Below are 25,725 nucleotides of genomic sequence, written 5' to 3'. Positions count from 1 at the left end.
AAAACACCCACTTCCTTTATCATTATACATAAAAATAAAAGATATTTGTCGATGTATGCTTGCTGTAAGTAGAACAAATATTAGCCTCTTTCCATGTATGCTTGCTATAAGTAGAACAAATATGATTTGAATTATTATAAGGTATAATATCTTTTCTTTTATTATTGTTTGGGTGATTGATGGAAAAATGAAATTAAAGTTGCAACGATATCATTTAATAGATACTTTTTTGCTTCGTGTGTTCTAAATTTGTGCTGTTTATTTTTATTTGATAATGTGTAATTGCAATTTCAATTCTTTGATAGTGTGTTATAATTTTAATATGATTTGCAGTAATGGCTCGTCTGCCTTTAATTGCACAAAGTGTGAGGCGTAAAAGAATTGGTATTGCTGTGACAATGTGGTTGGAAATCTGTAGAATCGCGATTTGGTTCTTATTTAGAATGGGTGCCAGCCTTAGCCTACATAGACCAAGGATTAGGTCCTATACAATAGATTTTTATGCAAAACGGGATTATGTGAAGAGGCTTGTATATGCTAGTGACGAGACCTGTATTGAACAAGTTAGGATGAATAGAGCTGCCTTTTTTAAACTATGTGAGATGTTAGAATCGATAGGGGGATTGAAGTCGACAAGGTTCATGCTTGTTGACGAGCAAGTAGTAATGTTTTTACATATCATCTCCCATCACCTGAAAAATCGAGTTATCAAGCATCACTTTAGAAGGTCCGGGGAAACTGTTAGCAGAGCATTTCATAGTATTTTAAATGTTGTCATACGCTTACAAGATGTGTTATTTAAAAAGCCGGAGCCAATTACAACCGATTCTTCTGACACAAGGTGGAAATGGTTTAAGGTATTGGACTGAGTTTTATATATAGCTTCAACAACATTTACTTGATTTAGATTTAAATTAGTATTCTAACTCAAGGTTTTATATCATGTAGAATTGCTTAGGTGCTCTTGATGGAACCCCTATCAAGATTAGGGTTCCAACAGTTGATAAACCTAGATATCGAACGCGAAAAGGTGACATAGCAATAAATATGCTAGGTGTTTGTACACCTGAGATGCAATTTGTTTATGTTCTTCCTGGTTGGGAAGGTTCAGTTGCCGATGGACGGGTTCTTCGAGATGCCATTAGTAGAAGACATGGATTAAAAGTTCCTCATGGTAAAGTGTATAGTTAGAGGACTTTGAATTATTCATTAAGATCAAACTTTGTGTGCTGAATTAATCATTTTTAAAAAAAAATTATTTTATAGGTTGTTATTATCTAGTTGATGCTGGATACACAAATTGTGAGGGATTTCTTACACCATTTAGAGGACAGCGATATCATTTGAATGAGTGGCGTCAAGGTTATCAGCCAAGTTCTCCGCAAGAGTTTTTTAATATGAAACATGTCTCAGCACGTAATGTTATTGAAAGATGCTTTGGCTTATTAAAACTTAGATGGGGAATACTTAGGAGTCCATCGTTCTATCCTGTAAGGGTGCACAATAGAATTATTATTGCATGTTGTTTGCTCAATAATTTTATTCGAACCCATATGAGTATTGATCCCATTGAAGCGGAGGTGGGAGAAGGATTACCTACAATTAATGTGGTGGATGACGATGAACCGAATATCACAAATATTCATCCATCGGATGCTTGGGCTACTTGGAGTATGGAACTAGCCAACCAAATGTTCGATGAATGGCAAGCATCTAGAAATTAGTTTGTGAAACTTTTGTAAAACTTTTGTATTGATTTTTGTATTGTACTAAACTTGTTGAATTATAATATAATTTCTTCTAATTCAGCATGTGTTATAATTTTAAATTTTTTGTGGTATGGAGCTTTTGATTCATGATATTCAACTTAATTCCTTGATTTTATAAAGTGTTGACCTTTTGAATCATGATATTAAAATAGTAATTAATATAATTTGTTTTTTTTGTTCTTAAGATCATTATGTCAGGTGTTCCAGAATCAAATGCTTCTTCTCAAGCTTCTCGAGGAAGCAAAAGAAAATGGGTTCCCGAGGAAGATGCAGCATTAGTTTCCTGCATGGTGGACCTGCACAATGTTGGAACATTTAATGCTGATACCGGGTTCAAAGCCGGTTATTTGAACGAGTTGGAGAGAATGCTACAAACGGTTTTACCAAATGCAATGTTGAAGGCGAAACCTAATATTGAATCAAGGATTAGGTTACTTAAAAGGGAGTGGTCAATCGTCTACGACATGCTTAATGGCCAAAACAATAGCGGTTTTGGTTGGGACGAGCATAGGCAGCTCGTTGTTGCTGAAGATGCGGTTTGGGAGTCCTATTTAAAGGTAAGATTATTTCAAGTCTTTATTATATTATTTTTACCAAACTTATGACTAATATGATTTCCTCATTTTTTTAGAGTCACATAGAAGCCGCGCAATTCAGATATCGTACTTTCCCTTGCTACGACCAGCTTACTACCATATACGCAAGAGATCGAGCAACTGGGAAAGATGCTCAAATAGCTGCTGATGTTCTTGAAGAAATAAATGCTGAGGATGTTCGTACTACAGGTATGGATGAAGAAAGAAACTCATTCTATGATTGCGGTGACATCCCTTTGGATGACATGGATGTTTCGCATGAGCCAAGAACGAGATAGAGACCAAGGGGTTCCTCATCTTCAAACAAGAGAAAGAAGAAATCGATGCTCGTGATAATGTGTATTCTTCATTTGATAAGGCGCCACTTTGTTGGGGAAAAATCCAGCCGTTGGCGATCAAATCGAGAGGAGTATTGCCTCAGAGGTGGTAGTTCAGAAGTCGAAGAATATCAAAGATGGAAGAGAAAGCTTCAAATTTATATTCAGCCTTATGGTCAATTGAAGGTTTAACCGACGATCAGCGGTATGATGCTTTGAGTAAAATTCCCGATCATCCAACTCAAATGATCGTTTTCTTTAGTTTACCTTCTGTTGCCCGATTGGAATGGGTCAGAAGATTTCTTTCTCACCATTAAATATCAATGTTCAAACTTTTTGATGTTGTAAAACTATATAACATATGGATTATGATGTAGAATTTCATTTTCATCTAACATTTTCTTAATATAAGTTAATTATGTTTATGCAGACTATAATTCTCAAGTTATATATTGATTTTAGTAAATTCATATAAGAACATTTTATTATTAAGAATTTTATGAAATTATATATCATTATTAAATTATATTTAATATTAATTATTTTAAATTGTATAAATTCATATAAGAAAATTTATTATTAAGAATTTTATGAAATTATATATTATTATTAAATTATATGTAATATTTATTATTTTAAATTATACAAATTCATAAAATATAATTTATTAGTTATAATTATTTTAAATTTTATTAAATCATATATTTTAATTTAAATATATTTAATATTAATTATTTCAAATTTTCTTTTATAGTATCATATATTATGATTTGAATAAATTCATATAAGAATAGTAATTATTAAGAATTTTATTAAATTATATATTTTAATTATAACATATTTAATAATAATTATGTTAATTTATATTTTACAGTATCATATATTATGATTTGAGTAAATTCATGTAAGAATATTAATTATTAAGAATTTTATTAAATTATATAATTTAATTATAATATATTTAATAATAATTATGTTTAAATATGATTAAATTATTTATTACTGATATTAATAATCTTATTAAAATTTAAATAACAATAACAAATAATTTACCAAAATAAATTTCTGCTAATTATTAAGAATTTTATTAAATTATATATTTTAATTAAAATATATTTAATAATAATTATGTTTAAATATGATTAAATTATTTATTATTGATAATAATAATATTATTAAAATTTAAATAACAATAACAATAATCATTTACCCAAACAAATTTATGCTAAGGGTATTCTAGTTATTTTAGTTTTTTCCATTATGCTATTACACATCTATTACATTCAACCAAACACAGGATTACTATTACGCCTCTATTCCATTACATTCAACCAAACAGTTGATTTGCTATTACACCTCTATTCCATTAAACCTCTATTCCATTACACCTCTAATCCAATTCACCTCTAATCCAATACAGCGAACCAAACGTGCCCTTAGTCTTTATCAATACTGCCAATATCTCATTGGCAAATGATTAGTTGTTTTAAGTTCAGGATGTGGGCGAGTTTTTTACATGAATTTTTTTTTTGAAAGTTTTCTTTTGTTTAAAAATATTTAAAACTTATTAAATTATCTTTATATCATATTCCATTAATTTGTGATGCTAATTTAATTTGATATTTTAATTTTTTAATTAAATTGGGGTCGATTAACTTGTAATGTCAACTTTGTCAAGGGTTTAATATTAGTATTGATATTTTCATAAGTTTGTGATGCTATTTTAATTTAATTTTAATTTTTATTAATTGATTTAGTATCGATTAACTTGTGATATCAACTCTATTAAAAGTTTAATATTAATATTCATGTAGATACTATTATAAAACTTCTAATAAGTCGAGTCAAACTACTAGTTCTCGAGTCAATCTATTTAATCGATTTAATTGCTAAACCAATAGTAACTAAAATTCATAAAAATATTAAAAATTTTATTAAACCGGCTCAACTTGTTTGGCTACTAGTTTTTGTCCTATTTTTTTTTTATTTTCACTGGTTTCAAGTAGTTTTCCATTCAATGGACTCGACACCTTTGTTTGGACTAGTATACCAATCGATTCTCGATCCAGTTGGTTCGGTCGACCAATCTAGTCTTGTTCCAAGAACACTAGTCATCATCAAATCTGGACGGAATCTAAGTTCAATGATCAAAATAGACATTGTTGCCAAGTTTAGATACCAAAGTGACCAAAAATAAATAAAGGTACCAAAATGGATCTAGTTGCCAAGTTCAAGGGCCAAAAATGTATTATCTCTTATTTTTACAATGTAACAAATATTATATTGAGAGTGTTTTTTTCGTTTTATATAAAATACAGAAAATGATTTAATATGAGGAATCATAATTTTCTAAAATTTCAATTTTACTAATTCAATCAAAACCTTATCAAATTTTATGTGAAATTTTATATTATTTTTTCGTAAAATTTTGTATGCATTGTGGTTGTATGTTAATTTTATGTTAAAACATTAATTTAACATCATTTTCAACAGAGTAATTGAATAAGAGTGTAATTACTAGGTAATTATCACTTTATTGTAATTAATAAAATTGTAATTTCTTAAACGGGTTTGGTTGACAAAGTATAATTACATAGTTACATCGTAATTCCCTATGTTATGTTTAGTAGTACAATTTGTAATCAGAGGCGAATCTAGAGGGCTGGCAGGGACCCCGACCCCCCTAAAATGAAAATTTTCTATTTAGGCCTTTTAAAAAAGTTTAAACTTATATAATAGTAAAGGTAAAATTGCACTTTGGTCCCCCTAAAATTATAAAAATTTTATTTAATCATTTAAAAATTATAAAGATATAGACTATAAAAAATTAAAATTTTATTCGGCCCTCCTAAAAAATTGTTCTGGCTTCGCCCCTGTTTGTAATTACACGATTATATAAATTATATTTTTTTAAAACATCAATTATTATAAAAATTATTAGTATGATAAAAAATTTATAACAAAATTAAAATCAAACCATCATATGTATTATGTTAGCCTAAAAAAATAGTTGACTATATGATTGAAGTTATGAAATGTGCAACTTGCTAATACGATTCATTTTTTTTTATTGTATATTAAGGTAACAATATTAAGATGCAAATTTTTTTTAGAACGGTAAATTTCTTCTCAACCACATTTTGAAGCCTTAAATGTCTCAAAGAGTTAGCTGTTTATGGTGCTTGTGTCTGACACAATTATCTCAATTTGTATCATACCCAACAATATAGTGCAAGAAAACTTTTTGCATTTGCATAATTAACATCCACCTAAAGATATTTGGATTCATAATCTAAATAGTTTGTAGCTTTAACTATAAAAACTTATATAAACTTAATTTAGAGAGAGACTTATGCTAGATTATATTATTTTTATAATACGTAAGTTAAGTCAATAATAATATAAAGATTATAATATATAACCTTTATATATAAGGTTTATAATTTGTCCAATAACTTTCGTAACACTTTTTATAATTTTTTATAAATAAGTATATTATTTTATGATATATAACATGAACACATAAATAAGTTATGTTCATTATTCTTGGCCATAAATTTTTGTAAATATATATATCATAACATTTTATAATATGTAAATTATTTTTATAATGAACTTTTTCGCATAAATTCAAAAATATTTAAGGATTTAAATAATACTTTCTTTCTTTTTTGCTATAGCTTTATAAAATACACATATAATATAATTTTTAAAATTATATATAATAAATTTTTTGTTATAACAATCTTAAACACTTATATGTGTTCATACTTATAATATAATCTTTATAATTTTAATAAAATAATTTTAAAAAAATTAGATTTGTTGTAATTACGTGCATAATTATTTCAAGTATTACCCTCTCCTAAGAACTGAAAAGTACAATTGAGGTACTCCAATTACACTCAATTTAATGGGACCCATAACTTACAATGGTTTCCCAAACATGTCATCATTGTGTAATTACAAGCAATTACACCTAAATTCAATTACTAGGCGATTTTCTAAACATTACCTTAGTAATTGGATCTTAAAGTAATTGCTTGTAATTACACATATGCATTATGCAGCATGTTTGGTAAACTATTTTGTAATTACATATACGCGGCATGTTTAGTAAACTATTTTAATTAATGGATCCTATTGAATTCAATATAATGGAGCATCCAAATTACACTTTATAATTATTATAAAATTAAAAGTAAGTGAATTGTGGGGATAATTAATTATAATAGATATGTTTATAAAAATATATATTTTTGTAACTATTACCTTAATAATTATACTTTTATACAATACACAGTCTAAACCTTCGTTATAGCAGTATTACGGATTTGAAGATAAAAACATATAGGCTAAAAGTATCATGAAGGCCCATGTAATAGGAGTCGAATTGCATCTTACTATATTTATTCAAAAGATATACGAAATAGTCTCTATATGTTAAATCAAATGACAAACAGACCATTATGTTTAAATCCAATTTTAAAAAAATACCCATTTAGCAAGTATACAGCCAAAATTCTAAAGCATATTCTGTTATTATTTTCCAGTGAAGATGATGGTTAAATTTGGTCTCAACAAATTCGAGTCAAACCTGGCCACATTGAATTTTGCTGCTCCCTTAGCCTCTCTACTGTCAGTTTGATTGGGATCAGGATTAACACACAGTCTGAATATTATTAGAGGTGGTAAAATGGCCTCAACTCAAGAATTTGACTCAAAAAAAATCCCAACTTAAAGAATTCCAATCCTATCAAATTCGAACCTAAAATTACCTTGAACCCAAATTTAGTAATAAAATAAAATAATCAACCTGTAATTAAATATTTTTATAAAAACTTTAATTATTAGTTTTATTCAAACAATTTTTTCTTAATAAATAAACCGTTTATTTTATACATAATGAAATAGCAAATTTTGGAGAAAATGAGATTACCACTATTACACAATCGCAAAAACTTTATGATATTAATATCTAATTTTAAAATTCCTTTGTCTAATTATTTGTCATTATATTTAGCTTCTAATTTTTGAAATATAAGGATAATAAATGGTTTAGATCTAAGAAATATTTGTATATCATCAACTAATAATAAAATGTTTTTTCTTAATTTAGGGTTAAACTTATGTCATGAAATACTAATACATAAGAATATCACGTATTTTAGAATTTAAAATAATATTATTTAACATTATCTCTTCTCAAATTTTATATGATTTCAAAGTAATAGTCCAGTTTTAATTTGTTGTAAGCATAAATTCTTTTCATCATAAAATATATAAAAGAAACTCGTTTAATTGGTTTTCAAAAATCAGCATGATTAACTTGTAATATATCATTTTAAAGTATTTAACACAATTGGTTTTATATAATAAATAAATTTATATATTTTTATAGCAAAATTTTTATTTTATATTAATATTTAAACATTTAAATTATATAAATATATATGATTATATTAAATGTAAAACAACTAAATCCGAGATTGAGACCGATCTCAAAATAATTCGAATTTCAAAATCCGAACACAAAAAATCTTAAACTCAAATATGTTGAACTTTTACACTAGAATTATAGTTACATGATAATATAACTTGGAACTTGGGAATTCACATTTAAGAAAAACTAAATGGGTTACTAATAAAACCAACTTTATGGTTGGTTTAGAGAATAATTGCATCAATATACACACATCTGAAATGATAACCTTTGATATTTTTTTCTAGATTTTTATTTTTATCTAAATTAATTCTTGAATTTAGTAATTTTGTGACATGTGATGTTATAAAATTCTAAAATTATATCATATTATATATTAATTTTAAAAAATTAAATGATGACCTTACATAATCTCATAATACCATATTATTATCACATTCTCAGGTTTAATGATTAAATGATATTACTAGTCAATTAGTAAACCCTTCTGACTAGAAAAAAAGGAAAACTTTGCATAAGGAATCTAAATATACAGATTATTTTGTCCAGAAATTGAAAAAAAAAATACGAAAAAGCAATATTAATTATTAAAAAAAGAAGAGTATTCTATCAAACCATTGTTTGGTGTTAAAATCATTGGTTCACCGTATACAAGAGTATTACATGTGATTTTGGCCGTATGTTTTTTCTTTTTTATCATACACTACCAAGTAAAGCAATGACAGATTCATACAACAGAGGACGAGGCAGACTTGTTTGAGAGCATATGTTGTAGAGATTCAGGGCTGCTTACTGGGGGCCTGCAACTGAAACTTTGGCATACAAGAGCAACCACTTTGTCAGCTGCAAAATTGTTTCTTGCCATGAGAGCCACTTTGTTATTATTCGTTTCCCAAAATTCCATCTCTGCTGTGTTTGTTGGATCTATATGAATTACCTGTTACATTGAATGAGGACAGGGTCAAGTTTTGGATGTAATGGAGATAAAAGGTGTTGTTTGTCTTGTGTTATTACTGTTTTGTTCGGATCATATGAGGCATGAGCAGCCGCAAGCATGTTTTCGAACTCTTCTGAAGGCTTATGGCCAACCAGCACAACTTGCTTCCTGGAAGGAATCGACAGCATATCGGCTGCACAACACATAAGTGGCACTGCCATTGCCATTTCCTTTAATCTCGACTCGAAAACAGCCTGCAAACACACACAGAGTTCCAAAACCAAGTCGCTATTTGTAGAAAGCAAATTTGATTCGAGGAAAAATTATTCTCTTTGAAGTGAGGACAAACCAGAAGATGCTCTCCGTTCTGCCTGTAATGGTCGGATTTACTGCCAGAAACCATGGAGACCAATCTCACAAGATTGATTGCAGAGACTGAGTTTCCTGATGGTTCGGCTCCATCGTGATCTTCCTTTACTCGGAGAAGCACAGAAGGGTCTTCTCCTGGAGTGTTAAAATAGGCTCCACCTTCTCTGTCGAGGAATAACTCATCCTGGACCATAGAATTGGGAAGTAAGATGAAAAAATTACTACTAGCAAGGAGACAGGAAACTGATCCTGGTGAAAAGAAGACCATCTATAGCCCTTGCCTGCATATCCTGGAGTTCAGTTGCCCAAACTAACCAATCAGTGCTACCACCAAACTCGTAAAGATCCAGCAGCCCTGAAATCAAGAACGCATAATCATCTAAAAACCCGGGTGCATTTGATGGGCCATTCCTAAAGCTATGCTGAAGCCTGCGTGTTTGTTCATTGTACAGATGTCTTCTAATAAAATTTGCCGCCTTTTCTGCAACTTCCATGTACTCCTTAGGCTGGAATTATCAAATAGCAAAATTGTTTTACTCAAATAAGAATTAACCGGCAAGAAAATGCAATAATGTAAAAATAGCAGGACAATACCGCTCCTGCTATCAACATGGTGACCACTTAAGAAGTTTGAAGATCACTTAAAAATATAATTAGATCACTAGTATCTTCAAGTGTCAAAATTACCAATCAAGAGAATAGGACAAAACTTTTTGGCTTACCATATTGCCCTAGGGAAATAGCTAAACCACTAATAAACCAGTTTTACTTTACTACTAGGCTTAGCTGTAACAGGTCTTATAAGCATTTGTGCTACAACCAAAGCCAGCCACAATATATGGCGTGCTAGCTTCTCTCGTATTATGTAAAAGTTAATACATACATCATATCATTAGCTTTTTCATCCTTGGGAAGGTTTTGGGAGCTATAAATTTTAAAAGCATAATCCAGTCATGAGCATGGTTAAAATCTATAAAGCAACTCTTTCCAATTAAAGCCACTATGACAAATCAACTTGCTTTCCATGAGTGAAGAAGGTTAAAATCTTACATCACATCCAACAACAGGGAAGTTGGAATTTGTGCCCTGCGGTTCACCCTTGAGGATTTTAGATGCTTTTGCAAAAGATGAAATTGCAAGTCCATTCCACGATACAATCACCTAGCAAGTACTTGAGGTAAGTGTTTATCACCAGTAAGAAAAAAAGTAATAAGAGGAGTCGCCTAACATTATTTCTGTCAGATACGTACCTTATCATCCAAATGTGGCCTAGGTCTCTTTGCCCTTGCATCAAAAAGTTTCTTTTTGCATTCACCTAGAATATCCAGATACTCCTGGATTGACATGCCAAGTTTTGATGCCAGTGCTGAAGAATCATTTCTTTCAATGAGCACATTTTTCCCCTTGAATTCCTTGTGCGGGTCACTCATGCTAGAAAGATCGCAGTTTCCTGATGGCTTTACATAGTAATGTTCCTTAAAAAGACTAGCATGCTCTCCAAGAATGTCATCAATCTTAAACATGAAGATCAACATATTCTTTAGAAACTTAAGATAAGGAGGGAACTGGCAATTACAACGATCATTATCTCATAATAGGAATGACTACATGTTACCAGATAAGAAGCATTATGATCAATCACAAATGTATGTGCAGTTTTCATACACAGCTCGAAAAGTAAAACTATATAGTAGAGGCATAGGGTCATTTGACACAACAATGAAGCTCAAAAACATAGATAAATAAACTAAGCCATGTAAAGGACAATTCTAATCATATCAAGATGAGCATCATGCTAAATAAAATCTTCTTCTTTTCCCAATATCAACTGAAGCACAAGAGTCCTAGTGCAATGAAAAATCTCGTCATAGGGCGATGAGCACCATGCTTTATAATATCTTATTTTCTCCCTCCATAATCAAAAGTATCCTAATATAATGAAATATGCACATGCTCGGTCAAAAATGATGGAAAATGACCTCTTTGCTCGTCCATATGTAGAATGCTCCCTCCTTTTTTCTGGTTGCACCTTCAAATTCAGCACTATCAGCATCCTCTGCTGAAAAGATTCCACCTTCTGACCCAATCATATCTCTCCTTAAATAATCAAGGATATCTCGAGATATAAATGAATATAATATGTCTCTAGAGATGAAAAAAGCATCCAAGTAAACATTGGCAAGTTGCCCTTGATCGTACAGCATTTTCTCAAAATGAGGAACTGCAAGAGAAGTAAAAGTTACAATCATGTCCATCAGAACAACAGACAAAATGAAGCTCAAAAACACATGTTGCAGTTAATATTAATAGTATATAATGAATTATTTGTTAATATTTGACGATCATGTCAATCAGAAAGATAATATTCCATGCAAACATTTTTCTTTCAACTGCTAGAAATTAAAACAAAAAGGTAGAGACAAAAACAACAAACAAAGAAAGAAACTGACCATGCCAGCATTCGTCCACACTATATCTGTGAAAACCACCTCCAACGTGGTCATGCATACCTCCTCTTGCCATGCATTGCAAACTAAAGAAAACCATTTTCAGACTCTCTTTTGCTTCACCAGGTTTTCTGCTTTCCTCTAATTTTTTGGACTGATAGAGCATCAATTGAATCTCGACTGGTCTAGGAAACTTGGGAGCAGATCCAAAACCACCGAACCTTGAATCATAGCTGTTAGACAGCTGAAAAGAAATGCAGTTAATAACTCCTGAAAAGTGAAACATTTATCTATTTGGAACAAGCAAACATTGATCTCAAGGAAAAAATATTCTGCTTTTCTTATTACAACATTGCCAAACACAGCAAAAAAGAAAAAAAAAAAGAACCAATGAAGCACTTCAATAAAACTCAATGATTAAATTATACCCAGGCTATATTACTAGAATCGGGTTATGGTTGTTCATGAATAGGCCATGTCAAGTTCTGGAAAGATAGAAGCATACCTGCTCTGCACATAAGCGTAATGCATTTTGTGCAAGCCCATCTGGCAACTGATTTGAACCTGCACTAGCCGATAATGCTTCTGATAGCTGTTCAATAGCAAAGGCTCCACTCTTAACAATCATATCTCTTTTATTATCCCAAGCATCCTTCACCTTTCTGTAATAGCAGAACGAAAGTGTGCGGGTGGAGAAGAATAAATTGTGCAAAGTGAAAAAACAACATGCATTAGTGAAGTAATATGAATTTGAAAGGAGAAGGTTTAAAGTTTAAACTCAAATCTTAAAACTACATCCAGATGGCACCAATCAGTGCTTACAATCCCACCAGAAAAGGGATGGATAAGAATTACGAAGCTACAGGAAAACAAAAACTAGTGTTTCAGGAAGAATATATGCTAACCTAAGAATGGTCTTAAATCCAGGCCTTCCATACTTATCCTCAGGAGGAAAGTAAGTTCCACCCATTAAGGGTTTTAAATCAGGTGAAAGCAAAACGGACAGCGGCCACCCTCCACCACCGTACAAAGCCTGCACATATGTCATGTACACCTAGAAAAAAACGAAAATTATTCTGTGAGCACAATATATTTGAAACAGTGGACCATGACCTATTAATTTTTATACTGACTTTCATTGTGTGTGAACTATGCAATCACTCTGCTATGCTTACAAAATGATGTTATAATCAGTTAATCACAATCAGAGTAACTGCACAAAAGAGCTTATACAATTACTGTGTATCTCATTTACCTTGTCAACATCGGGCCTTTCTTCTCGATCCACCTGTAGTAGCATGTCAGAAGAGTATGGGAGATCAAACGCTTTAAGGACACCTAGGTTAGTTAATGACTTACCATTACCAAGCCAGAATTGCACATTACCACATACCAAAAAAAAAAAAAAAACATCAAATAAATTCACTCACCTTAATACTCACAAACCAATCATTCAACAACTTTGCCACCTCTTCGTTTTCAAAAGACTCCACCTCCATCACATGACACCTTCATAAATGACAGGAATCTGTCAGTTCTCATTTCACTATTTGGATTCACAAAAATAATGTAGTCCAGATGTCGATTTGCACAAATGGGTTAAGACTTTTTACCAGTGACAGGTACTGTATCCAACTTCAAAAAGAATCCACCATAAAAATAAATGACCAAATGACCGAAATTAGTAACAAATTGTCAATTTTCAATAACTGTAAATTATCCAAATGACAATAAGTAAGACTATATCATACTTGATAAGAAGATTGGCACGTCTCTTTTTCTTGCTTCTGCAAAAGCTTCTTCACCCCAAGGATACCAATCAACCTTCAAAATAAAGTCTTAACTCATTGAACTGATATGTTTTCTTTTTGGCTCAATTTTATAAAGCCAATCATTTATTAAACTCAACTGAGCTGAAATATTCAAAAGAAATAAAACCCATCAGTCCCATACATCCCACGATAGAAGAAGATAAGACAGAATTACCGGGTTATGAGCATGTTGAAGAAGATAAGGACTATGCTCAGTTGCGAGACGATTAGTATACTTAAGGGAGTGGGAACTTGAAGTGGAGGTCCGTTCAGCCATGGCGAAGACCTTGCACCTGCAGGAGTTAACGGGTCGAGGGAAAACGGTCGAGAAAGGACAAGGAAAGTGAGTGAAGGAAAATGGGAATTTTCTGGGTAAGGTGGAGAAGTGGTTAAAGTGAGAAAAGGAAAGAGAAGAAGAACGGAGTACCAGAGTCTTAAGCATAGAAATTATGGACAAAAGTAGCGAAAGGAAAAAGGGATAAGAATGGGGCAATATATAGTAAGAGATTGGGGAAGGAAGAGAAGAGATTACAGAGGAGGTGACATATGGAAGGAGATTGGAGACTTTGGTGATGAGAAACAGGTACGTGTAACGTGGAGAATTTCACATTTCAGTGATGGAAAACCAGTTTTAGGTTTCGACATCTGTATATATGTTCTGTAATAATCTTATTTGACTATTTAATGATATCTTCAACGTTGATTAGTGTAATAGTTCATTTCCGTTTTTTTTATATAAATAACTTAAAAATATTAATTAATTATGAAAATATACTAAAACAAAAATTATATATGAAAATGATCCGTTTATTATTATATTTGTCGATGCCACCGGACCAACTTACCTCTCTTTTTTCCGTAAACATGACCCAATTGTTATTGTTTTAAAAAAAATTTCGACCGAATTGAAGTGTGATTATATAAAACGTTTAGGGACCTGATGAAATAATTACCATTTTTAGATTGGATGAAAAAAAGGATCTGCCTCACATTATGACAGCACCAAATTAAATAATTTTCAACTTTTAGTTTATTTGCTGTTCCTTTTTAAAATTAAATTTAATACCTTTTAAAAAATATAAGAATAACAAAAATAAATCCTTCTTATTTTTTTATTTGTTTAAAAAATAATAAAATTAAAAAACTATTTAAAATTCTTATTTAAATTACCCAAATATATCCCTCAAAAATTTGCTCAAGTTTATCTAAATTTAAATATTTTCATTCCCTAGCATATTTGAATTTAGATAAATTTGGAGAATTTTTTGAGGGATGTATTTGGGTAATTTAAATAATAATTTTATATAGCTTTTTAATTTTATTGTTTAAAGAAAAAAAATGAGAAGGGTTTATTTTTGCTATTCTTATATTTTTTTAAAGGCTATTTATATTTAATTCTAAAAGGGAACAAACCTAACATGCAAATGGACCAAAAATTGAAAATAATTTAATTTGGTGCCCCGTACAATAAGGCGACATCCTTCTTCCGGTCAATCTAAAAAGGATAATTGCTTCATTAGGTCTTTGAACGTTTTATATAATCACATTTCAGTTCGGTAACGCCACTGTGTCAAGCAACATTGATGATTGAGTCATAATTAGGAGGAAAAAGTGATAGTGTCGTGGGCTAGTCAGGCAGCACTAACGAATTATTTTCATATATAATTTGTTCTCTAGATTATTTTCCTAACTAATTAATATTTTTAGATTATTTATATTCACGCGATGCACACCGACTAGTAATATATAAAAATAAGTATTAATTATATTAATATATAAATTAAGTCTTGTATTTTTAAAAATACGGTGTAATGGATGAATGAGTTAAAGGATTTTATGTTAGACAAGTGATGTATTACAATATAATGAAAATTAATGGTAAAGACTAAAGAGGATGTAATAATGTTATATTTAAAATTGCAATTAAATAAAGTGTGAAATATTAGAAAACATTGTTGAAAAGATTTAAGAACTGAGGCGCATAAGTATGTAAACATTGTTGAAAAAATTCTATTAAGATATAGAATATTAGGTGAATGTGATGATATATAGTTAACGTTTCAAAATATCTTTTCATTCCCGAATATAAATATTTTTATTTCACTATTATATTTTTACTAAAATTATATAAATATTTTTAATTCGGTTGGTGTTATGAATTAGTTAGATAATGTGATTTTATTTTATTAAAGTAGTGATACCAACATCCCAAAATTTTAATCTTAATATTTATTAGATTTGCACCTAACTTTAAGGTAAAACTTCTTAAAAAACTAAAATTTAGAAGTCATTAAAATACTTGTCCTCTAAGTCATGCTTCACTGATATCAGTCACCGGCCAAAAAGACCAAATATATTTAGGGCATTTAGTTATTTTCTTTTAGAACAACTATTTATTAAAAACAAAACCACTAAAGAAAACTATTTTCTTTCTCTCTTTATTTATATTGAATGTAGAGCGTTAGGAATCGACCCGATTAAGCAATGAACAAGTAAAAATAGCAGAAGAAATTGAGAAATTAAACACACAAATTTAACGTGGAAAAACTTCTCCAAAGAGGATAAAAAATCACGGGCAAAGATAATTTTACTATAATGGTAGAAGAACGAAAAGTACAAAAGATGAAGATAAAAACTAAACCCCGAAAATTCGAAAAAAACCCCCTCAAAACGTAAACACAAAATTCTCTAAATGTGTTATGAGTTCTAATCTAATGGGTGTATATTCCTAAGGTTGTAAAAGAGCCTATTTATAGGCTAAATTAGTTAGTCAAATAAACAATGCTAATAAATGCTAAATATACTATATTAATAAATACTAAATATTCTAGAAAGAAAATATATTTTTGTTTAACTTGACTTACAAGTAATTTCTTAAAATTTGGGTCACACAACCCTAACAAAGATAGACTATAAAGTATAGAGTATATATTTTTATTTTCTCTCATCCACCCAAACATTAAGTCCTCATAATGCAAAATATATGTAATATATAGAATTTACATATGCGTATGCCATACAAAAATAATATCACCATGAATATAAAATTATAATTTGATAATTCCAAATGAAAAATTAAAATAATACAAATACAACAATATATAAAAATTATAATAATATACGGTATCTTAAATAATTAATGTTTACATGTATATAATCCTGATAAAATTTTTAATTATTGTTCAAATGAAATAAAATAAAATATATATTTTTCTTCAAATGAAATGAATATTTTCAGAATAAATAATTTAAAATTGAAATGAATTATACAATATACCATCCCTAACTCAGAATTAACCTCTTTAATGAGTACTCTCCCAGATCGCCACTCGTGACCTGCCCCTCAATCAGAGCTTCCCAAATTTATTGCAAAGTTCGTACACTTAATAGTCGAATGACAAATTTACCCTCCAGAGTCAATCAGCCTTTACCACACTACTCCCCCTGCTTAAGTGATCCAACCATAACATAAAAACAGTTCAAAAAAGGTACAACGATGCCCGAACACAATAAGAGGGTTATAACGGTCATTTGAGTTCGAACCAGTGTCGGTTACCTGTTCCTGTCCAAAGCCCGGGTTTCATTCCCAAATTTCCAGCTACACTTCATTTAGCGGTACGAAACCAATAAAAAACTAAGAAAAGTTAGCGAGAGAAAAAAGAGGGAGTCAAATTCCATAGAAAGTCCCTATACTATGTACTTTTTGTCGAATTAGTCTATTTACTATAATTTGATATTTTTAATCTCTTTACTTTTCTAAATGTATTTTTCAGCTTTACGAATTTTTTTTGGTAACTGTATCATATAATTTGACGTCACTATAGTAATATGGGATGTATACTTTGAATTTTTCTTACTATTAAATATAAATTAGGCTTTTTATTTTTTCCAAAGAATTTGTCAAGTTATAAAACACATTTAAATATGTATAAGTCACGTCATCGTACAGTTTTAAAAACATTAAATATACTTTAAGTTTGTTGTAATTTATACATTTGAAATTTATTCTTCTGATTTTTATTTTAAGAAATTTATTTTTTGTGCTTTTAAATTTAAAATTTAAGTCTAATTATTAATACTAGTGACGTTATCTATTAAGTTCAAGTTTATTGCAACACTTTGTTTTTGTCAATGAAAAAATTAATTAGGGTGTTTATGGACTTAAGTGTGGCTTGAGTTTGAGTTGTATTACTCGTGTTGATGTTAGGGCTTTATCCTTCTCTTATAATTCACTATTTTTTTTTTTTGAAATTGGAAAAGTAGGAATAAGTTTTCGAAAATAAAAATAGTGACAAAATTTCAAATACATGAAGATCTTAGGGGCATAAAACATATTTTGACCTTTAAATGTTATTTGACAAAATTAATGAAAAAAGGGTTATTTTTTAAGAATATTAATGAAAAACATATAAGGCTGCCAAAAACATATACTACAAGGATGTATTACAGAATTTGACCAAACAAAAAATATATAAAATGATTAAAGAGAAGGAGAGAAGGAGAAAATTCAAACAATGCCAAAAAAAAGCACCTGATCCCGGACCGTACTGTAATAGAAAAAGGAAAGAGGAAGAGAACAAAAAGCTCAATTACAGTAAAAGAATCTCTTTCTTCTTCTTCTTCTTCTTCTTCTTCATCATCGTCATCATCATTGCCCTTCTTAACAATTTTGCACTCTGTCCGATCATTTTGAAACATTCCTATATTCTCTGTAGAACCTCCCCATTCTTCTTCTTCTCTCTATTGTAAAGTAGGCATTAGTTAAGGTGTTACTGTACAGGCCGCCCGAATCCGTTTGATGGAGTTGTACAGTCGCATCCCGCCACGGAATGGGTCTCAATCGGGTTATCAGTCCGAATGGAGCCCCGCTGGTCCTGAGACTGGCCTGGAAGGTAAATTCCGTTCGTTTCAACATATATTTTTTCTCGCTTTTCTACTCGCATTGTAACAATGTTTGCTTGGTTTAGTTCTTCTTCTTCTTCTTATTATTTGGGGTTTTAGGGTTTTTACAATGTGGAGAGTGAATCGGGGTTTTTATTAGTGTTTCTTCGGTGTAATGCAGAGTCAATGTGGCAATTGTCGTTGGGGGGCACTGAATCTTACCCGGAGCGGCCTGGGGTACCTGACTGTGTTTACTACATGCGAACCGGGTTCTGTGGATATGGTAATAGGTGCCGCTACAATCATCCTCGCAACCCTGCCTGGGTAAATTTCTCTGTAATTTCTTTGATAACTGGGGCTTTAGTTTTCTTTGATAACTGGGGCTTTAGTTTTCTTTGATAACTGGGGCTTTAGTTTTGCTTTTTTCGTTTGTTTGCAATGTTTGATCCTGCTTTGAACGGATATCGATTGATGTACAATGGAGTGAAGGATATTAAACGATGATGTCAGTTTTACCTATTCGTGGTGACAGTGGGATCTCAGTCTTAACCTAATATGAAGAGAATTTAAGAACGAAATCCATTAGGAAATGGAACTTACTATGCTATAGTAATGTATAATCGAAGCAACCTTTCTCTGTTATAATCTATATATCTATTGTATGGTAGTTGTTATAATTAGTTATTTCATTACTTTCTTTTTACAGATTATTCTTTATTGTTATAATTAGTTATTCCATTACTTTTTTCCCAGATTATTCTTTCATATAGATTTGTTTCTTATAAATCATAAGGGTTCTGGTGGACACAATTTCTTAGTGTGTTGTTTGCTCCAAATAGAAATCGAGTACTGCTGTTTAGATGTCATGCTTGACATTTTCTATTCTGGATTTAAATGAGCTGCCACCTAAGTTTGCTATTTATGCAACATTTTCCCTAAACTTAGTAATTTGCTTGGTTCCTTTCTTAGGCTCTAATTAATTCATACCAAACTGTCTGATGTGTGGGCTAGGTGATAGATATTTATTTCTTATATTTATTCAAAAGATTTTGTTTAATCTGTGGGTAAGTGAAGCAAACAAAGGGGACAGTATACCATCAAGTTGTGTTTTCTTTGGATGAGTGTGGACTTAACAAGTGAACTTCAGGTTTTCTGTCTTTGTTTCACAGGCATGAGAATTCTATGATTCTAATAAGTTAGTTGCCTGCTTCAGCTAGTCTTTTTTAACATGAATTGAGGATCACTATTGATAGAATAGGATGATGTAAAAGTATTTACTTCGGTCTTAGTCTTTGGTTTTAAACTCAGATAAGTCTTTTCTCGTACTCACCTTTAAACCTTTTGTGACAGTTCAATCACTCATCTTTATTTGTTTGTGATACCATTTAGGTTGAGGCTGCTGTAAGAGCTACAGGGGTGTATCCTGAACGACCAGGGGAGCCCACATGTCAGGTGAAAGAATAGTTTTATGAAAATATGCCAAATTGTTTTAACTAATCTACCCCTTTGCTAATTAATGCTGCAAAAACCTTTTCCTTGTTTTTCTAAGTCTTTCTTTTCCCTTCATGTTTGCAGTTTTATTTAAAAACTGGGACCTGTAAATTTGGCGCATCCTGTAAGTTCCACCATCCCAAACAAGGAGATCAATCCTTTAGCCAAGTTCCATTGAATATATATGGATACCCATTACGACCGGTTTGAATTTCTCTTGTTTTCTTTTTCTCCTCAATTTGTATTTAGCTATTTTCAGGATTCTTAGAACTTCTGGCCACCAATCTGGTGTGTATTCTATCCATTAACAGGGTGAGAAAGAATGCTCCTACTATTTGAAAACGGGGCACTGCAAGTTTGATACTACCTGTAAATTCCATCATCCTCAACCAGCTGGAACATCAATTCCAGCATCTGCACCTCAATTTTATCAGCCGGTGCAGTCTCCTTCAGTCCCTATAACTGAACAGTATGGAGGTACATCCACCAGTGCAAGGCCTCCTATATTACCTGGTTCATATGTTCAGGGGGCTTATGGCCCTGTTCTGTTTTCCCCTGGGGTGGTTCCTATTCCGGGTTGGAGTCACTACTCGGTAGGATGATCAGCATAGTTGCATTAAGATAGTGCGTAAGTCAATCTGATTCCTGAAGATGTTTTTTGCTTTCTTGGTGCAGGCACCTGTAAGCTCAGTACTCTGTCCTGGTGTGCAACCTGCTGTTGGGGCTACTTCTCTCTATGGACTAACACAGCTGTCTTCTTCAACACCTTCACATGCAGGACCTTATCTTTCCTTGCCCTCTTCTATGAGCCCTTCAAGTGGTAACCAGAACAATCAAACATTTCCAGAGAGACCCGGTGAGCCTGAATGCCAATACTATTTGAGGACTGGCGACTGTAAATTTGGATCGTCTTGTAGGTATCATCATCCTAGAGACAAGGTTGCGCCATGGACAAATTGCATCCTCAGCCCAATGGGACTTCCTTTACGTTCAGTATGTGAACATTCTCGAACTCTTTGTTATTATTTTATCAATGTTTTCTCTGTAAAAGATGACATTCTGTTATGATTATTGCTTTTACATGAGCTTGTCTTTTATATAGATCTTGACTAATAGATCTTGCATTATAAGTAAGTTTAGTCAGGTTAACATATTTTAAATACCTCTGAGTTGATGTTGCTTGCCCTAGAAGTATGAAATTCTGTATCTAATCTGTTATGGACTTGGCTCCTTAGAGGGGGAAAGAAGGAAAGTGACAGCCTTTTGGCCCTCTCTTTCCCTCTTAAGTAATCTTACTTTCTTATTTTTGAGGAACTATTTCCCTCCCTAAAATATAGGCTAGATATGCTTCATTATACGAGAGTTTAATGCTCAAGAGTAGGATTGAGAGGGCTTCCGTAATGGTTATCATTTTGAGATTTCTTCATACACATTTGACAGCTTTATAGTTTAGAACCTTCTAATAAACTAGTGTTGAAGGTTTTTGCTTGCTCCAGTACTCAGGAATCAGATTATTGCTTACAGGATGGTTTGTGTTGGTCAGAGCTTCATAATGAATATTGGGTTCAAGCAGTATTGCTCTCTTGAACAGCCTTAGTTATGTTCTAGTTTGCTTTCATTTTTTTCTTCTGTTCAGCTTTAGCATTGCTATCCTGAACAGCTAGTGAATTTCCTTTACAATTTCATGTTTTGAGATGTGGTATCTATACTAATACGTTATGTTTCTGTTTTCAATGGTTGTTTTAATTAGATTCTTTCCTTTAAACAGGGGGGGCAGCCTTGTTCTTTCTACTTGCAGAATGGGCGCTGCAAGTTTGGGTCCACATGCAAATTCGATCACCCAATAGGAACAATGAGATATAGTCCGTCATTGTCATCTCTCATTGATATGCCAGTTGCTCCCTATCCAGTTGGATCTCTGCTGGCTACATTGCCCCCTTCTTCCACTTCTTCCGAGTTACGGCCTGAGTTGAGTTCAGGGTCTAAGAAGGATTCTTATTTGAGCAGAATTCCTTCTTCAAGCACATCTAGCAGTTCAGTTGGTTTGATTTTTTCACAGACAGGTTCTGTTCCCCTTTCTGATTTGCAGCATTCAAGTCAGAATTCTGTTCCTTTATCCAGTACCAGAAGCACGAGACAGGGTGGTGAGGTTCATCGCTCAAACTGATAAAATGCTGGAGCCATTCTTCATTATCTTGCAGATGTGGTTTTACCAACCACGATATATTTTCTGTTAATAGATCTCAGTAAATTATAGTCAATAGTGCAAAGTTACATTTCTCAGCAGCAAAGGGTTATCAACCGATCTGCCTTACCTCACAATAGGACCGATGGTTTCTTATGATTAGCTTGTCCTTTCATTACCATCAATATTATCTGCAATAAGCTTCTGTAGCAAACATTGTATGAAATACTACCCCTTTGTTCTGAATTCTGAATAATCACGACAGAAAGCCAATATATCAGGTTAGCCTGTTACTGTACCTTCAACTTGATGTTTTCTGTACTCATCAATTTGCAGTGAAGACTTGATAAAGGATTCTGTCAGTTCCCTGTACTGCTGTTAATTTCCCTTCTTCCCATCCCTTTTCTAGTCGCTTCAGTTTTTCTATTAAAATGTTTATCTTTTGATATTGGGAGTAAAAGGATGCTGTTTTTGCCTCATTTCTGGGGTTCTTTGTGGGAAGAGCTTGAAGAGCATACAGGGAAACTTATGTAAAGATTCTATCTATTTTGCTTCATTGATTAACCTATATAATCACTTTATTATTATTAGTTAAAATTGCTGGAGAAGTCAGTCCAGGCAATCCATTGAGCTTCGAATATGAGTAATGCATTTATAATTTTGTACCCTATGCCAGTGTCCGTGATAGTAGCATCCTGCCTTTGCTTTGGATTCTTCAATTTATTTATGGCTTATTGTGTTTGGCCCTTGTATTTGTGACCAAGGAAGAATATTATCTTCTAACCACCAGTTTGTATTAATCTCTTTTACCTGCAAAACACGTGTAAAATAGATCAAGCTTATAATAAGTGGCTTCTTATCAGCTATAAATGGTAGATTACTTGTAGAGAAAGTAGTAATAATTTTGGTTAATAAAAATGACGAGTGAAAAGCCAACCTTCACCCAATCCTTCTCAAGCACTCGGTAATCAGTAGGCAGTAGTAGCCTTGGATGCCAAGAAATTGGGCTGGTAGAGGAATTAATTATGATGAACAAGCCCACGTGTAAACCGTGCGAGATCCCCAGATTCAATTATATGCAGGTAACCCCTCCAATGACAAACAATAATAAATGCATGTTGCCTTCAAAACAATAAATGCATATTACTGGATTCATTCTATGTTTGTTGGTTAGGCAAAATGAGAATGATAATGGTAAGATCGTAATTAATAATATACATACCCACACGATCACCCCATCCTTAATTAATTCGATGCAAATGGCTTTTAAAACTGTTGGCCCACAAGGGTTTCACACTTTTGAATCTCAAATTCATTGAACCAACATTGTTGAAAAAAATAATAGTATGAATGAATTGAATTGTGTTAGAATTTCTTTTTTGTCTTTGAAATTGTAGTCACAACCTTTCCTCACAAACACTGATGATTTAAAGCTGCTTTAATTTACTAAAAGAAAAGAAGAAATTCCCTTTTGGATTGTAGTAGCAATGTCCAGGCATACTCCCAAATTGCTGGTCGAGTGAACAAACAAGGTTTAAAATTTTTTATTTCTAAAAAAGATTTTCTGCCTCACTGTGGATGCTATCTTTCCAAAAACAAAGTTCTTTTATTTGTTTATTTATACTTATGTTGAGTACTTGTAGTTAGTAAAAACATAAATATAAAAGAATCGAGATTCTGTACATGATAAAGCCTTGGGTTTGCAACTATGATTGTTAATATTTCAGAAAGCCAAAAGTTGAGGAAGTGGTAAGGTAACTCTCAGAATGAGCGTGATGTGTCATATGTGTGTTAATATTTATGGCATATTGCCACCTTTCTAGAAGCCGGTCTCATGATTAATTCTTCAGGTGGCCGTCTAATAATGTTGTTTCCAAATATTTTAAGCTTTCCCTTTGATGTGGCTCCTCATTGCCAATAGGCATTAACACCTGCTTGGCTGTTTCAAACATATATGATTTAAATCTTTGCTCAAAAGGAATGGCATGAAAAAGCAAAATGAAAAAGTCTTTTGTTACAATATAACATCTTCATGATGCGGAGATAATGTTGGTGTGTGATGTTAAAAAGATGAATTTATGAGAAAATAATAAAGGTTTTAAGGTCTGCAATTATGTTTTTTTTTTTATGGTTTTATTCATTTCTTTGGTGTACAAATAAACTATAAGTAAATGGGTCTCGAGAATACAATGAAATTTAATGACTATTTGTGTGTTTGCAATGACAAAAATAGTTTATTGACCATGGTATATATAACAAGACAATTTCTATAAATATTTTCTACAGTTATTCTTTATAGAACAAAAGGAAATTTTATTCATATTTGTGCCTACAAATGAAATTTAACTACAAAAGTTTTCATCTCTCTGCATAAAAATATAATTATTTAATAAATATCTATTTAAATAGTAACATTTATTATCAACAAAATATTTATTCAATAAAAATATTATTTTATACAATCCCTAAAACTATCTTAGCTATAATATAATTTTTAGTAACATACATAGTTCATCACTTTTAAATAGTTATAGCTCTTTATTAATTAATTTTAATGACTTGTTATCTATCGTTTGTAACTATTGAAACAATACATACATATTTAAAAATATTTCAAAATTTATGCAAACTATTTAAAACATTTATTTCCCCGGATTGGTTACAGTCATACATGACAAAGGGAAGGAGAGCCAAAAAAAAAAAAAAAAATTATCAAGCCTAACCAAGAAAATATTAAAAAAGGAGGAAATGATGAAATCAAATCATCTTAGTATTAGATCACCAAACTTTGTGGCTAATTAAAGGATACCCACTCGCTCTACCCATACAAACACATATTAAAGAAGAGTTAGGTAAAGTGGAGCTTGACATTATAATTAATCCGACACCATTTACATCTACATGCATGGATGTTTCAGTTTTTGTGGTCTGAACATTTCCAACCAGTGTTTAGTTTTCTCATACTTAATATCATAAACACTCTTCTCCTCTCTCCTTTTAAGGTAAAAGAATATAAAGTGGGAAAGGGAAAATGTTTGCCCAAAATCAACAGTACGAAACTAGAAGTGTTGGCAATAAAGTTTTAAGGCAAAAGGAACAGAATCTGACAAGAAATTGTAGTTGTTAAGGTAATGTCATAGTGATTGTGGCCTAGGCTTTAGGGGCGTAAATAGGCTATAATATAAGTATAATGTAATTAAGTGATGTAGTGGAGTTAAATTAAGCTATGGTTTTTTTATTTTGGATTTACTTTCGCTATCAATGATTACATCCCCTAAAAGCATTGCAACCCCAACAGGAATCCTGCAATTAAACAAAAACCCATGTCAAAAAAGGCCACTCTCACCGAAAAGTGCAAAGCTCACTCGAGCACATTCTTGACTTTAGATTAAGCACACATTATTATAAGCACTCATTAAAAGTATGCTTATATATATATATATATATTTCAAAGTCATCATTACCCTTTAATCCTGCAT

At 31.6% G+C, this 25,725-nt stretch overlaps 3 protein-coding genes across 5 annotated transcripts; 2 read left to right on the top strand and 1 right to left on the bottom strand.

Annotated features, from left to right (window-relative positions):
* The first annotated feature begins 1,049 nt into the window (after positions 1-1,049).
* LOC128034576 (uncharacterized) lies at positions 1,050-1,764 on the top strand. The gene is made up of 2 exons (XM_052623128.1): positions 1,050-1,174; positions 1,267-1,764. Exons 1-2 carry the CDS (start codon positions 1,072-1,074, stop codon positions 1,722-1,724), a joined length of 561 nt encoding a protein of 186 aa, XP_052479088.1. The 5' UTR covers positions 1,050-1,071; the 3' UTR covers positions 1,725-1,764.
* Positions 1,765-8,690: 6,926 nt separating this feature from the next.
* On the bottom strand, positions 8,691-14,322 carry LOC105803044 (uncharacterized). 3 transcript variants are annotated; one of them, XM_012634988.2, is made up of 15 exons: positions 13,865-14,322; positions 13,630-13,702; positions 13,492-13,513; positions 13,309-13,387; positions 13,134-13,166; positions 12,784-12,932; positions 12,384-12,540; positions 11,882-12,122; positions 11,411-11,652; positions 10,682-10,945; positions 10,482-10,592; positions 9,713-9,937; positions 9,412-9,615; positions 9,140-9,316; positions 8,691-9,062 (listed from the first exon to the last, which is right to left on the bottom strand). In XM_012634988.2, the coding sequence occupies exons 1-15, from the start codon at positions 14,129-14,131 to the stop codon at positions 8,853-8,855; spliced, it is 2,454 nt and encodes an 817-aa protein (XP_012490442.2). In that variant the 5' UTR covers positions 14,132-14,322; the 3' UTR covers positions 8,691-8,852. The 3 variants fall into 3 exon arrangements, with proteins under 3 accessions (XP_012490442.2, XP_052479772.1, XP_052479771.1); XM_052623812.1 differs by lacking the exon at positions 13,865-14,322 and having other exon boundaries at positions 13,134-13,216; positions 13,630-13,678; XM_052623811.1 differs by lacking the exons at positions 13,492-13,513; positions 13,865-14,322 and having other exon boundaries at positions 13,630-13,649.
* Positions 14,323-18,189: 3,867 nt separating this feature from the next.
* Positions 18,190-22,608, top strand: LOC105803045 (zinc finger CCCH domain-containing protein 32). Its single transcript, XM_012634993.2, has 7 exons — positions 18,190-18,581; positions 18,752-18,894; positions 19,960-20,022; positions 20,146-20,265; positions 20,373-20,654; positions 20,737-21,054; positions 21,830-22,608. The coding sequence occupies exons 1-7, from the start codon at positions 18,488-18,490 to the stop codon at positions 22,226-22,228; spliced, it is 1,419 nt and encodes a 472-aa protein (XP_012490447.1). The 5' UTR covers positions 18,190-18,487; the 3' UTR covers positions 22,229-22,608.
* Positions 22,609-25,725: the final 3,117 nt, after the last annotated feature.

This window comes from Gossypium raimondii, chromosome 11 (genome assembly GCF_025698545.1).
Source record: "Gossypium raimondii isolate GPD5lz chromosome 11, ASM2569854v1, whole genome shotgun sequence".
In the NCBI taxonomy this organism is placed as follows: domain Eukaryota; kingdom Viridiplantae; phylum Streptophyta; class Magnoliopsida; order Malvales; family Malvaceae; genus Gossypium; species Gossypium raimondii.
Note: the sequence above shows the minus strand (reverse complement) of the source record. Positions and strands in the feature narration are given on the sequence as shown.